At 40.4% G+C, this 15,011-nt stretch overlaps 1 protein-coding gene across 8 annotated transcripts in view; it reads right to left on the bottom strand.

Moving 5' to 3' along the window:
• Positions 1–15,011, bottom strand: part of CCDC141 (coiled-coil domain containing 141) — a 125,105-nt gene that overhangs the window by 28,089 nt on the left and 82,005 nt on the right. For 7 of the 8 annotated variants that reach the window (XM_028748431.2, XM_077916504.1, XM_077916513.1 and 4 more), the window contains exons 12-19: positions 14,435–14,611; positions 13,541–13,720; positions 11,749–11,874; positions 10,184–10,372; positions 9,739–9,918; positions 8,656–8,805; positions 1,498–1,638; positions 628–822 (exon numbers count right to left, since the gene is read on the bottom strand). In XM_028748431.2, the coding sequence (XP_028604264.2) occupies positions 628–822; positions 1,498–1,638; positions 8,656–8,805; positions 9,739–9,918; positions 10,184–10,372; positions 11,749–11,874; positions 13,541–13,720; positions 14,435–14,611 (1,338 nt within the window). The remainder of the gene's footprint in view (positions 1–627; positions 823–1,497; positions 1,639–8,655; positions 8,806–9,738; positions 9,919–10,183; positions 10,373–11,748; positions 11,875–13,540; positions 13,721–14,434; positions 14,612–15,011) is intronic. The other variant, XM_077916498.1, reaches the window with a different exon arrangement.

The raw sequence follows: 15,011 nt of genomic DNA, 5'->3' as shown, positions 1-15,011 counted from the left end.
TGCTGCTTAATTTAGAAAAAGCCATTATATTATCGATAGCCTATAACTTTATATAGGGTGTGTGTGTGTGGTTCACATATGCTAACAAAAAGAGTCAATGTAAGAAATACAATGCAAATTCAACATTCAACACCAAAAGAATACTATGGTGACAACCCATTACTACTATTACCATTAATGATAAAAATTCTACCTTTTAAGTAACATAATTAAACAACAATAAATATAAGAATCACAAATCAAATCATATGCAAAACATCAATATGCATCAAGATGGAACATCAGAATGCAATATAATGCAGAAAGTCTCATACGTATTACAAAAACAGTCACAAAAATCATTTCCATACACATTCACTCTTCACTCTACACAACACTACACAACACAATCAAACACACAACTGCCATTTACTCAACAATCACTCAATAAACAAGTCTTCAAGTCTGGGGTGTGAACAGGCAATAGATGAATGAGAACTACTATAGTCATTTAACTCCAGGTTCTTTCCACAAAGTCTCTGGTCCATTTAAAAAAAGTCTGAAATGATGGATGAGATGCACATTAGTCCCATACCTCGAACTGGCCCCTTAACACATCTGTAAAGTGCATTTGTGGTTTTTGTATACCTCTTCCATCATCTGCTGCAGACGCTCCATCAGATCCAAATTTTGTTTGTAATCCTCCATAATCTTGCCAAATTCACTCAGCTGTTTCTCTAATTCATTGATTGAGCCAGAGAGTATCTCAGCTTTATCACTAGGCTGAGTTGCTAAGGAATCTAAGATTTTCTTCTTTAGATTATCGGTCTTCTTTCTCAGTACCTGTTCCAAGGAATACAGTAAGAATATTCAGAAATTCTAAAAGGTATTTTAGAAACGTTCAACAGAGCAAAAACTTACTCTATCTGAAATAGCCACAGATAATTGAAAAGCACAGGAAACAAACACACATTTCTGCATTTAATAGGTATTTACAACTTCTATGGAACTGAAAACTTTTTAATTAGTCTCTGAAGGCACAGCTTGGCCATTACTGCTCTACATCGTCTGGTTAACTTGGTGGGGCTGATAGCTAGGTGGTAGATTTCTCCCTAGCATTTTAGGCCATATCTGCACAATATATTTAAAGAATTTTGATACCACTTTAACAACCATGGCTTCCTTTCACTATTGGTCTTGGCTTTTGTTGATTTAAAAGTATGTCTATGACCCTTTCAACAGGAATATCATATAATAATTGCATAATGCTTTGAAGACAGAAGTGAAATGTTGAGTCAGTTTTGAACTTGAAACACACACACACACACACACACACACACACACACACACACACAAAATACCCTAAGCCAATTGCTAAAAGAAAAAGGATGTGTGACCTTTGGTGTTCTGTTTCATCAGCTGTGATATGAAAACTATCTGCTGAATGTTGTCAGTCATCATGGTGCATCTTTGAGATACATATCATGCAGGCCATGACTCAACAACTATAATTGTTACCTGCATTTTTTCAACATACGCATCAACTTGCTGAATCTGAATTCTCAGAGTCTTCAGATTTCGTGCTTTTTCAGTTTTCTTGCTATAGTTGAATTTCATGTTATTGAATTTCTTTTTGAGGTCTTTAAATGATTCTCTGAGCTGGAAACAAACCATTATTCATGAGTGATTATTAACAGTGATATAAAACAAAGAACCAGTACAGAGTTAAATAAAAAAAGTTATTTATACTGCAGTCCTATCTACTCAAAAGTATGTCCCACTGAGTGCAATAGGACTTACTCTCGGGTAGAACCACAATTACCCAGGACTCAGGAATAAAGCCCCAGTTGAATTCAAAAGTATGTACTTCGGAATATTTATGTGGTTAGGATTACACTCAATGTACATCCTGAAAACATGGGGTGTCCCCCCCCCAAAAGGGAGATAATCTCTCTCTGTGAAAGCATGTAAACCATAATTTAAATGCACTACAAGTTTTTATTATTCTGAGAACACAGTACTCTGAAAAGAAATAAGTTCCCAGGCCAAAATTTCTAAAAACTACCACGTTGAAATAGCTGATGTGCATCATCACTACTAAGACAAGTGTCAAAACCTGTAACTCCACAAAAATGCTATAATAGTATGAATGTGCACTATTTTCCGCTTGATGCAGGAGTGAGTTTCAAGACTACTCCTCCATTGCTATTTTCAAAGAGGGCAGAGAATAGCCCCAAGCTGATGTTCCCGTGAAACTCTTCTGCTCGTTTCCAACAGGACTGCAGACTCTGCAACATCTGCAGTGTATATTTTCCACTGCATCCTCGTTTCTTACTTTCTTGGAGGTCTTAAAATATAATATATGTTTGTTTCATTTTGGCCTTGCCACGTGAGCTCTAGTTTCTGACCGTCAACACAATGGATGATGTCCGTCATCTAGCAACTAATGGGATGAAACTCTAGGGCATAGAATTTGATACCCACTTGAGCTTTCATAAAGGTGTCTTTGGAAAGGAATGAATAGCCTTTTGAATTTTTCTGGCAAATTAGCACTGTGCTGCAAAACTAAATGCCATGGGATGGAAGCAGATGAATCCATGCTTTTCCAGTATTTTCATGTGCTCCTTGCCAAAATAGGCAGCAGGACACCTCCCGGAGAGTGCTCGATTGATCCCAAATAACCAAATATATTTTCATTTTTACTAGCTTGAGATCTTGGGGCTTCTTGATTATTTCTGAACCAAATTTGTGTCCTATTTTTAATGGGAAGGGGAAGGCCACACCCTGGTGCTGGAGCTGGGAGAGGCCGCAAGCCGATAGGCCTCCAGGGAGACGGGTGTGTATGTTGCTGGAATGCACAAACAGAAGTTGAGAAAGATGGAAGCTTTTCTAAGAAGTTGCAGCTATCCATGATTTTTTTAAAAAGGGCAGAGGGTGACTAATGGAAAGAGGAGGAGAGCATGACTGGGGACCCACTAATTTAAGGCAAACTGGAAAGGAACGCACTGCAGCCCTGTCTTGAAATGAGGGGTGGGGAGGAACAAAGGGCTTTGCCAATCTGCTTCTCTCCACCTAAGTCTCCGTGCACAGTCTACCTTCAAAGCACACTTCCCCCCTCGAAGAATTCTGTGCATTGTAGTTTGTTGAGGGTTGCTGGGAACTGTAATTCTGTGAATGGTAAACTAGGGTGCCGGGAATCCTTTGAAGGAAAAGATGAGCTCTGAATGTGCTTTAAAGGTACAGTACAATATCGTGCTTAGACCGCAGGGCATTGTGGGAAGTAGATGGGAAGACACGGCCTCCCATCCCAGTCCTCCACAACATTCCGTTGCTGTCAAAAATAATTCCAAAGTATTATTGTCTATTCTAAGCTGTGTTTGCCTCTGCATACCCTTAGTGAAAATGATCTCTTGGTGTATTCCCTGGGATATGGTACTGGGCTTTGATGTGGGAATCCAGTGTTCAAATCCTGGCTTAGACTTGAAGCTTACTAGGCAAATAATGCCAAGTCCAAGATGCCAGATGGAGCTCCAGCAATGTCTCTCTAAACAGGTTTCTCCCTGGACTTCAAGGAACTGGAGTGATTGTTTCTCATCGTGGCTTACCGCAGAGTTGTTGCAAAGATAAAGTTTATGTTAATATATGCCTAACCTTTATATAGGGCAGGAAAGAGAACTAAATAAGTACCACACTCCTCCTCATGATCCACACTCACACCAGCCCAGAATAAATGCACTTTAAACTTGAGTGTATATGTGAGACATCTTTGAGTGCTGTCTTTACTTTCAGTTATAAATAACGCCTCCTTTTCAATATTTCATTCTCAGTTGGAGGTGCTAATTATCATTATCAATTTATCACAAACTGAATCAGTCACAACAGTCGTGTTTGGAGCCTCAGCTTCACCAAGAAACTGATTTTCAGTTTGTCGAAGTTGTCTTTTCCCCAAAAAGTGAAATTTGTACACTGTAGGCGATGAAAGGAATCCTTTGACCGAGACATACGTCAACAAGAGAATTCTCTTTAACAATACATGTCAATTCACCACCGTTCATTAATTAATTAATTAATCTCTCCCTCTCTCTTTTTTGGCAAAGATGCATGAAATGAGATCTTGTTTCAGAAGAAACTGCTTGTATGCCAAAAGATCTGCAGCAGCTGCCACTTTTCTCTTTTAGACTTAATGGGAAATCTTAAAGCTCAGATTTAGACCCTTACATTGTCCTCTGTCATGTCTTCAGCTCCAACTCAGCACATGTCCCAGGCAAAGGAATGAATAGTTCTGCTTCAAGAGTGGAATTCTTTTGTGGTAGGAGAGCAATACTGCTAAGTGCTGAATTGGTCAGCATGGTCTCCTCCTAACATACCTGTTTTGTTTCCGTTCTCTTTTCCAACATACCTGCTATATTTTGGTTGCCTTTGACTGACCTGTGTAAACATCAAATAGTGGAACAAGTGCACTTACAAGGTGGGGCAGGTGAAGCTGGTAGACTTGATGTGGCCCTACTTAAAAATAAGGCAAAAGAGAAACATCTGCATGCATCTAACACTCCAGTACTTAGTCACCTGGAAAAAGTAAACTCCCCTCTGATTCCAATAGTAAGCAAACTTTGGGTAGCCTTGTAAGCATTTAATGAGCAATATAATTACACCATTGTAGCTGCCATGCTTTCAGCAAATTGTAATAATAAAATTTGCTGAAAGCACGACGGCAACAGAAATGTATATATGCACTTGATTGCTTGTAAGGACAGCCCTTGGCTGTCCAATAAATTTTAACATGAAATGGGGGAAAGGGTCGTTTGAGTTAGCCACTCACTCTTCTATTTATTGAAAAGTAGAATTGATTTTAATCAACTTTGCCCTCTAAGAAGCTTTTCTAGTGCCTTATAGACAAAATTTGTGCAGCTGTCCTGAAATATAGCTGCTTTGTCTTAGGTAAGGAATGATGGAGGGGATATGTGATGACAACTGCTGTGATTTATCACACAAGAAGGAGAAAACAAATAATAGAGAACAGGACACTGTTTTAATGATCTGGTTGTCATGGTTCACAAACAAAACAGAGCAACTCACTTTTTTACCACTCGTCTAGGAAAAAGGCTTTCAGGGACCAACCATTTAATTTGGCGTTATCTCCCTAACTGATTAATGGGGGACATTTATTTAAAACAAAGGCAATATGCAATTTATAGCAAGACTTCCACTATAGATGAAGACAAAAGAAATAGTTTTCAACTTGTGGCAGGGTTCGGCTAAGTTGTTGTGTGGGTGGAACAGGGTCTGCTAATGCAATGGGATGTTCCTTGCCTCTCATCCCCCTGCCCCCCCCCCCAATCTTCTCTGGAAGGTTGGGGGGGGGACTCAGATAAGGTTTAGAGGGCACACAGGGGAAAGAGAGGGGAGAAGTCCGGTTGCATATGCAGACCTTGTTCCCCATGTGCATCCCCACCACCACCGACATTGAATTCTACCCTTGGTTTTCACTGCAGGGTTGTTTGTTCCTGTGAAATAAGATGTTGCTGGTGGTAGAAGATTACCACTGTGGAACACATGGTTCTTTAAAGAGGAACGGTATAAGGACACCTCGCTCTAAACCAAACTCCACCTTGGAACTAATGTGCACATCCAAAAGAACACAAATATTTTGAGCAATGAACATGAACGTATCTTGGGCAATAAAGCATTTATGAAATCTAGTGCAGTCAATTGGAGATGTACAAAGAATGGGCAATATCCAAGCCCAGCCTACCCCGCCATGCATGATCAGGAAGACTTACTGCTCAAGGGAGGGACAGAATTGTGTGGATAGGCTGCTGCTGCTCCAGGAGGCCTCCTAACATTTAGGAGGAGGACCTACAAGTCCCCATGAACAGGTATGTGCTTGTTAATTATAACCAGCTTTCCCCCAGCTACCAGTAGTATAACATTTGTTTGCTTCTACCTGGTAGGCAATGTTCAATTTATTGTTTGATGCATGTTTTACTACTGGAGGCAAATAGAGAGAAACTGCAACGGTGACAACTAATTTAATTATTCACTGAATTTGTAACTGTCGAAGGCATTCAAGCTGACTGAACAATAGCTACAATATGCTTCATAATAAACTCACTACTTTAATTATAAAATCCTGTTGGATTAGTGCTCCTAAAGCAATATAGACAAAAATAGTTACAGTGTAAAAAGGGCATCTTGCACTGTTTTATTTTATACGTGAATTCCTGCAGGTTGTAGCTAGCAGATGGCAAACCACCAACCACTTAGGGGACCCTCCTTAATGGGATTAAACTAGTTTAAGAACATGCCATATGACTTTTAATTGATTTATGAAGAACACTTGGGCACTCTAACTCTTTCAAAGTTTGCACAAGAGTAGCATAACCACTGGCGGAGGAAGAGGAGTGAGGGGAGCGCACCGCCCCTGGCAGCGTGATCCCGGTGGGGTGCCATTGCGGCTGCCCCCCTGCCTGTGCTGGGCGCCACGCCCCCACAGGTGATTTGCCACGCCCCCAGGACGCACACCAGTCCCGCCCCCGCCTGCTCTCCACCCCCCGGTGCCAGAACATGAAACTCCATTACTGAGCATAATATTCCTGTCCTGTGTGGCAGAATACTGCCACCATTTGTGATTGCTGGTTATGCATTAAGGAAAACACTACCCAAAGTCTCGCCCAGATGACCATTTCTTTTTAATTGCATAGTCCTCTGGTTTTAAAACTGCAGTCCATAAATATGTTTCGCCCTGTACCAGTTTCACGATTGGTTTAGTGGCTTTTCCTCTTTGTCGCAGGACTAAACTATGAAAGGAAAGGATGGCTACGATAAGTACTTCTAGGCTGCTGTATACTGAGAGCAAAGTAAGGAAGGTGCTGGCTGGAGACTGTTTCTGTGCCTGGAGATACAGAAACTCCCTAACAGAAGAATGAAACCAAATCTTGGCACCACCGAGGTGAAATTCACAACTTCATAACAATGGTCAGTTTCACGCTTCTGTTGAGCTCAACCAGCTGGCTCAGAGGAATCAGATTCATCAAGGGAGGTGGAATTAACAGGAAGGTGAAAGAGATGGTGAGTTTGATTCTCCTGCTAAGGACTGGAAACTAGCCGAGTGCAGACAAGCTGATTGGGAAAAGTGAAATGTGATCACTAGATGTTTTATGCAGACAAGCTGAGAATAGCACCAGTTGAGAGGACAGGGGGTGGAGAGAATCGCACTTAGACACAGACATATGCATATGTCCTCATAATTAGGGTATAAGATGTTCAACTTTCCACTGCGTGACACAGATAAGATGAAGCTTCTAATAATCTGAAAGCGTAAGAAAAATGATGGTACGGTACTGACATACTGACGCACCTAATTATGTTTAGAGAACTGCAGAGGTTTCTCATATCTAAAGGGATTTTCTGCTTGTTTTTCTTGAACTATTCCCCTCCATTCTTCGTAGCAAACTGATTTAGAAATGAAGGAAACTTTGAAATGAGCCATCCATGATATGGCATTAGAGACTGTTCCAAGAACAAAAGTCCTTCTGATGATGTTCAAGCCTTTGGACAAGTAGCTATTTGGATGACAACAACTATTAATTTATCTACTATCTGCGGGAGTTGTTTGTTTGCACTTGGACACCTCTTAGGATATCATAATCAAATTTTGCATGATTGTCCCTGAGATCAAGGAGCTGATGTTCATCTGTATTCTTTGGCTCCAACTGGATGCCATTTTGAATCAAGATGGTGGATTGAACATTTCAGTACTGCATTGATTTTAACCACTGATTTCAAATTCTTTGGTTTCTTAGAATTCCTGAGCAATGCTGGATACTAGTGCATCATAATGTTTGGAGGAGCTAAAAATCCATTTAACATGCTTCACTTGGCATCTGTGCTTCAGACTGTGCACATTTCTACATTTCTGCTGTACCAAAATGCTGTTTGTGCTCAAAGTTCAGTTCACATACAGTGGTACCTCGGGTTACATACACTTCAGGTTACATACGCTTCAGGTACAGTCTCCGCTAACCCAGAAATAGTGCTTCAGGTTAAGAACTTTGCTTCAGGATGAGAACAGTAATCGTGCTCCGGCGGCACAGCAGCAGCAGGAGGCCCCATTCGCTAAAGTGGTGCTTCAGGTTAAGAACAGTTTCAGGTTAAGAACGGACCTCCGGAGCAAATTAAGTACGTAACCCGAGGTACCACTGTATCTCTGTAAGCCTATTCCACTTAACTGAACCACATAAAAACCAAAGAACAATCTTTTCAGACTGTAGGTGCCACGCATGTATTTTTTTTCTTTTCACATATAAAAACTAATCTCTGTATAGTAAATTAGCATATTAGAAAGGAAGTATCAGGCACGCTAAATTAGAAACATCACGATAGCTACATTGACTACATGCAGATAACTTTTTACATGGGACAAGAGGCATTTTTTAAAAATGAACTCTGCCCTCAGTATACCACAGTCTGGCTGTAAAACTGCAGAGAGCTGAGACCATTTCCAACCTATCTTCAAGAAAACAAGTGGCATCTCAAAAAATGGGTTTGTGAATCACCCCCCCCCCATAAACTTAACCAAATAAAGGTGAAAGGATAGCTCTACTGAAGACTACTAAACAGAAAGAAGTGAAAGGACACGACAGCTTTTGACCATTTAATATGCTTTTTTCACCAGACCTCACGTATCTCGTCTTTTGTGGTGCAGAAGTGGAGGATGTGCGACAAATCTTCCTCATACTTTTCAGCTTTGGAATCCCAGTTCACGCTGTCAGACTCAAGGGTGTTGAGCTGCTGCTGCAGGTTCTTTACAGAAACATTAAAGGAATTCTAGAATGAGATGCAGAAATCAGGCTGAAAAAGTTGGCATCAGGGGCTGCAAACTGACCTGCAACGCTATTTTTTACTTCAGTTTTGTTATTGTTTTTTATTTTTTTTAAAAACCCTTCAATTTAAAATTAAGATATTTTACAGTAAGATTATGTTCTTCCAAGAGGTTGATGTGGTAACATTCTGGCAAGATTTGAAAATATGGGGTTTAGTTCTGCATCTACCTAAAAAGGCGTGAAGCTTGACATTGGCATAAACCTGGGGAAATATATTACCATCAGATTGTTCTAGTTAACTGTCTGATTTTTGTATTCTGAACCTGCTACAGTTTCTTCTTTTTTTGTGTGTGGCACCACTTTGAGAGATAGGAGTGAATCGTGTGGCTACATCATGGAAGATACAGAGAATCCCTCTGGACAAAGAAAACATGCCTCGTTGCTAATACTGAATGCAGATGAGCAACTGAGCACTGGGTCTTTGAAACAAATTATAATCTATCATTTTGCTATTTTTATTGTGTTGTTACCATTGTGTACTCTTTATATTAGGCCCTCTATCAAACTGTACATTGAGGTACAATAGAAACATGCTTATTTGGTTTAAATGCCTGAGTCTAGTTCTACATTAGCCCTTCTTGAATGCTGAGGGAGTAATACAATTATGTGATGATTGCTGAGCGATCCTGGCATTTAATCTCTCAGCCTGAAGGGATTTGGATGTTGCCTTTGGGTTAGCTTGTAAATAGCCTAGCTCAGTCATAGAAATTGTCATACTATACAATATGGGAAAATAGGCAATTGTCAGGTTCAATCTCTGGTATCCTTCTAAATCTGTTGTAAACAGCCCAACCCAGAAGTAATGGAGAAAAGGAAGCACCGTGTCCCGTTATTATCCCTGCTTTCTTCCACTAATAGGATCGTTCTGTTGACTTACAGGATGTTGCACTGCTGAAATTATATCCATTCCAAGAGAGAGTGCCAATTTGTACAGGTGCCTGATATGTGTGTGCTTCTCCTGAGCATTATTCAAGTGAATCTTAGCATGTGGAGTGTCGCTGGGCACATCTTTCGCTTCAGGGATCTTCAGTCCTCCTGATTTTATGAGGCCTTCAAGCTGAGGAGATTAACGTATTATCTTTCGTTAACAACCATTCTTCTGTCCCTCCACTTTACAGTCACATGCCATTATGTCTAGGCTCAAGACATACACAAATTTGGGTCTGAGTCCAGAGTTAGGAGCTGGTGTATGCTTTAGTATGGTTATTATATAGTCATAGGTGCTTCGTTTAATGTGTTCATTTATGGGACACAGAATACACATGCAAGAGAATTTCTGAGGTTAAATAAATTCTTGCCAGGTTAGAGGTGACTATACTCACTTCCTCTTTGACATGATGGAATTTGATAGTCTTGTTGAAAATGTCATCATATTCTGCCATCTTTTCCTTTATCTCCTTATGGAGATGAATAAGCTCACTTACTTTCTCAGATTTTTCCATGTCAGGCACGCCTTTCAAGCTCAGCTGCTCTGATAACTTTAATGTGTATTCCACCTCAGCATTGAGTTGCTAACAAATCAGAGGCAAGAAGATTATTGAAACTTAAAAGGGAAACACACATATAATCCAAGCAAATCACTGTTGACTTCAAGCCATTTCTTCTTCCTCCTTTTCTGAATGTGGAGTTCACACCTAGCCTGTGAATCCCCGCCCCCCCCCCCCTATTTCCAAAGCTAAGCCCTAACAGGCATAGGCAAACTCGGCCCTCCAGATGTTTTGGGACTACAACTCCCATCATACCCAGCCAACAGGACCAGTGGTCAGGGATGATGGGAACTGTAGTCCCAAAACATCCGGAGGGCCGAGTTTGCCTGTGCCTGGATTAAGATCTGGGTATCTTCCTAAATTCTGCCCCACCTTTTGCATTCATGTTAAACCGGGAGTTGTCTGCTTGCTTACTTGTTGTATCCCAATGGTCTGAAAGATAGGCACATTCAAAAGGAGGACTTTTAATTCAAGATTAAATTTGTCCTCTCAGTAGCAATGGACGAATCAGTCCATTTCTCCTCCAGGCCACTTTTGTATGTGCTCATTCATAAGACTGTCATGTCATGTGTCTGCATTAATCTCTGATTTAAAAAGCAAAACGAAACACCAATCTGCATCAAAATTTGCATCAACATCCAGATTTAAATATGTATTTCCTAAATGAATTTTCTCTCCATATGCATGGTTTTATACAATTTTGTTTTAGCTGAGATGTGAAATCCAAGTGGGCAACTAACTTCTGATCTGCACATTAGTCCAGAATGTGTGTAGCAAGACATTTCAGATCAGAATTCTCAGAAAAATATCTCAAGCATCCCTAACTTCTCATCTATTCTCTATGTAAAGCAGATTATGGCAGAATGAGGTGGATTGTCTGGCACCTGTCTCAGGGCTTAGGCAGAAAGGGAAAACCAGAAGCTGGAAGATGCCTGCCCAGGTTTAAATCCCTCCTGAAAAATTTAGTCTCAGACTTTTATTTCTGTTTGGGGTTTTTTTGTTCTTTGAAGCATGCAAAATATAACTGGGGAGTGGTTTCATGACATTTCTGCCACTTAAGCTAATTCCCCCCCCCACTTCCTTTCCACACAAAATGCTATGTTCAATACAAACTTTATAAACAGCTTCTAGATAACTATTTCCATAACAATAAATAAATAAATAATAAAATAAACTGACACATTTTTCAACTTCGTGCAAAACAGTTTCATAAACTTATACATGCGCACCCATCCACAATACCAAAAATGTGAAGTTCTCTCTGTCACAAAATTATTAAGCACAGCATTTCTGCTGAATTTAACATGGAGTGAAAAGTTTGCTTTAGGTACTTCTAGGAGCAAGCGCTTAGAAATGATTTGTTTCACATAAGGCGCGATGTGCTTAATTTCTCTTCTCACCTGAAACCGTGGCTTCATATGGTTAAATTTATTTTGCAGTTCTATAAGTACTGAGAGGTTACTCCCAAGATCAAGTGCTGTTGTAGACCTGAGCGCCTCCTGAAGAATGCTTAAGCTTTGGGTAGTCTACAATAAATAAATACAGATATGGTAATACATGCTGTTGAAGTAAGAAAAGGATCAGGATGTTTTTTGCAAAAATGCAAAATAAATCTCCATAGTATACAGTACTGGAGCAGTGAATGAAAACCTACACATCTTAAAAGGACACTCTCATATAAATGCAATATTGTGTGCACAGCAAGAGCTTTACCACTGAGCTGTTTTTAAATAAAATTGTTTCGTGTTTCGCTGCTCCTGCCCAACTGTTTTTCATATATATATGTTTGGAAACATATTATGTCTTTTGTGTTTTATGCTGTAAACTGCCCTGTGGTCTCGATGAAGGGTGCCCATTCCACCACTTCTATCTGAGGAACCCGCACTTGCAAAGTGCCATAAAATGTTCAGTTGCGTCCCGAGGCCCCCAAGCCCTTCCCCTGAAAATAGCTTCTCACTGACACGTAATTTTAGTTTAAGTTATTGGGCAAAATTTAGGCCACAACTTTATTGATTACAGCAAAGTGAGCGGTGTTGGCTTAGGCATTGGCAACAGACTATAACGGACTCCTCTCTCTGTCTGGAAGTCTGAAAGGGTAAACAGCAAACGAGGGAGCAACATCGATGAAGACCAACGAAGCTCACCCCGGGGTACCTGTGGTCCTGGCATGGCCCTAGCCCCTCAAGCGGACTTCGGACAAGATCCAGGACCCCCAGATTCCTTTACCGGAATACCCTTATTCATGGAGGGGCAGGTGACGGCCGCACCTCCCCTCCCACACACTTCAATAAGCCAATACCTAACCGCCAAAGTTGTGACGATTGCTAAGGGGGTAGGTGAAAACAAATTGGCTACATCCAGTCTGCCAAATGGAAAAAAAATCCTACCCAACCCCTTCTCCAAAGCAGACGACCCAATCCAAAGCAAGGCCAAAGCAGCGGTACCTAAAATTAGGGAGGGTGGATGTTCGGCAGCACGATGCAAGTTCCCCCAGTTATGCCGCGCTGCCACTTTTATAGGCCCCAGGAATCGCGGCAACTGCCCCGATTGGCCCAAACAGCCTGGCGCGATCCCGGGGCCCAACGGTTAAGGCTTGGGCCACGCCTGGCAACAACTCTCCCAGTGGGAGTGTCTTAGGGGCCCATGAACAAGCAGGACCCTCATTAAGGAGGATCCCATTTCCAAATCTGTAAGAAGTCATTATTTTAGTGTGGCAGCACCTATGCTTTGGCAGGCAACCTCCATATTGTTCTAAACACATTTAGAAAACTTATTTATTTCAGCAATTCTAGACACATGTGGGCACATTTTTAAAACAAAAAATAAGATATGCTAATTTTATGTGGCGTTTATTGAAAATTATCTTGCTGTTTTTGTTATGAGCAACTCTTAGAGAGTTTTCTGATTAAGCAGCCTATACATTTTTAAATACCTAATACAATAAAAAAATGTACTGCCATTAGGAATAAAGAGGGATTGTTTTAAAAGTTTAACTACTGTAGTTTATTATCCTCCTGAATATGCTTTGTTCATTCAGGATATTTCTTACTCGTGACAAGTATTGATTTTGATTCGGGGCCTGTTAAATGTTTCTCTGATCAGCTTAGACAAAATCAAAATAACTGGTAGCCCGTAAGACACCATAAAAACCGCAAGCAGAAAGTCAGGAACAACCACATATTCTTCACTTACTGTTTTAAATTGTTCATTAAATTTCCCACACTGCTGCTTGATGGATTTCACTTGATTCATATTAAGTTTCCACGTTGCCCACAGCTGTGTCAATTCTTCCTTCTCTTTGTTCAGAATGTCAATAGTATGTTCAGTTACTTGCACAACACTTCCCACATTGAGTATTAGATTCTCATTTATCTGTTAAATGAAGAATTAAGAAACTTCAACTTTTTTTCTGAGAGGGGTGGAATCTAATTTTTGATACTTCCAAATCCCCATAATAGTAAGGGCCAAGAAAAAGCCAAAATTTCCTTCAGCCTCCACTTTTAAGATACCAAGAACTCCCACTTTGTTGGTATAGAAAAGGAAGAGAAATCTGAACCCTTTCTCTTCCATAATATTTTATTGCACATGGAAACAAAGCCCATGCAGTCTATAATGCCAGCCTTATCCCTAACCTAACTAGCTTATTTTTTCCTTTTTGCCATGTCATCATACTTCTCTTCGATGTTGGATAAATAAGCAAACAATCTCTCTTCTAAGCTTCCCTTCCTTGAGTTCTTACTTGTGTATGTGATTTCTCAATTGTAAGGTTAGTCCACTGTACATTGATGATGGCCCACATACATGTGATACTCAGATGGCTTCCTTGTTTTTGTCTATTAGTCCATTTAGCCCAATATTGTCTACAGTGATTGCCAGCTGTATCCAGAGATGCCTGCGATGTTTTATCCACAGCGCACATGCTCTACCACTGAGCTGTCTTTTGAGAAATGGTTCCATGTTTCCCTGATCCTTCCCAGATATTTTCAATATGTATATGTTTGGAAATATTTTAGGGGAAATGGCGCCAAGATTTTTAATGGCGGTCAATGCTGGAGTCAGCGAATAAAGCATCGCTGAGAGACTCACCATGTTTACTAAATTTAGAAAGTCATGTCCCATGTCTTGAGTGGAAAGAATCTTCTTTAAAACCATCTGCCACTGGTCGTCAGCCGACTGTAGCAAAGCCTCATTTTTAGCTTCACTATCTTCTTGCACGGCCTCCGTTATATAGAATTCCTTCAGCCTCTGAGCATCACCTCCGACCTAAAGGGGTAGAAATAAGCGAGTGTAGGTAACCTGTACATTTATGTTGGAGTTTCTCTGTGATTAACTCTGGCCTGTATAATCCTTGAATCCCTTCGCTGAAGTCAATGGAAAGTAAATAAAGCAATTGTTCAAGAACTCACTTTTCAAATTCATTTCATCCTTAGTTACTTAAAATAAAAAGGGATGCCGTGCCAATTTCCCCCCCGTTTCACAACTCCAAACTTCAGAAAACTGGGAACAGGTAGGGATATATCTTTGTAAAACTCTGGGCACTTCGTAGTCTCTTCTGAGATAATTTTATTCCATTTAAAGGGACTTTGCCCAAGTGCATCATGGGTAGATCCTTTTTAAACAGCCACTATATAATTATTTCCTGCGAGGGCTGATGATCCTTTAA

Source organism: Podarcis muralis, chromosome 1, assembly GCF_964188315.1.
Source record: "Podarcis muralis chromosome 1, rPodMur119.hap1.1, whole genome shotgun sequence".
NCBI lineage: Eukaryota > Metazoa > Chordata > Lepidosauria > Squamata > Lacertidae > Podarcis > Podarcis muralis.
The sequence above is the reverse complement of the archived record's forward strand: the minus strand, read 5'-3'. Positions and strand labels throughout refer to the sequence as shown.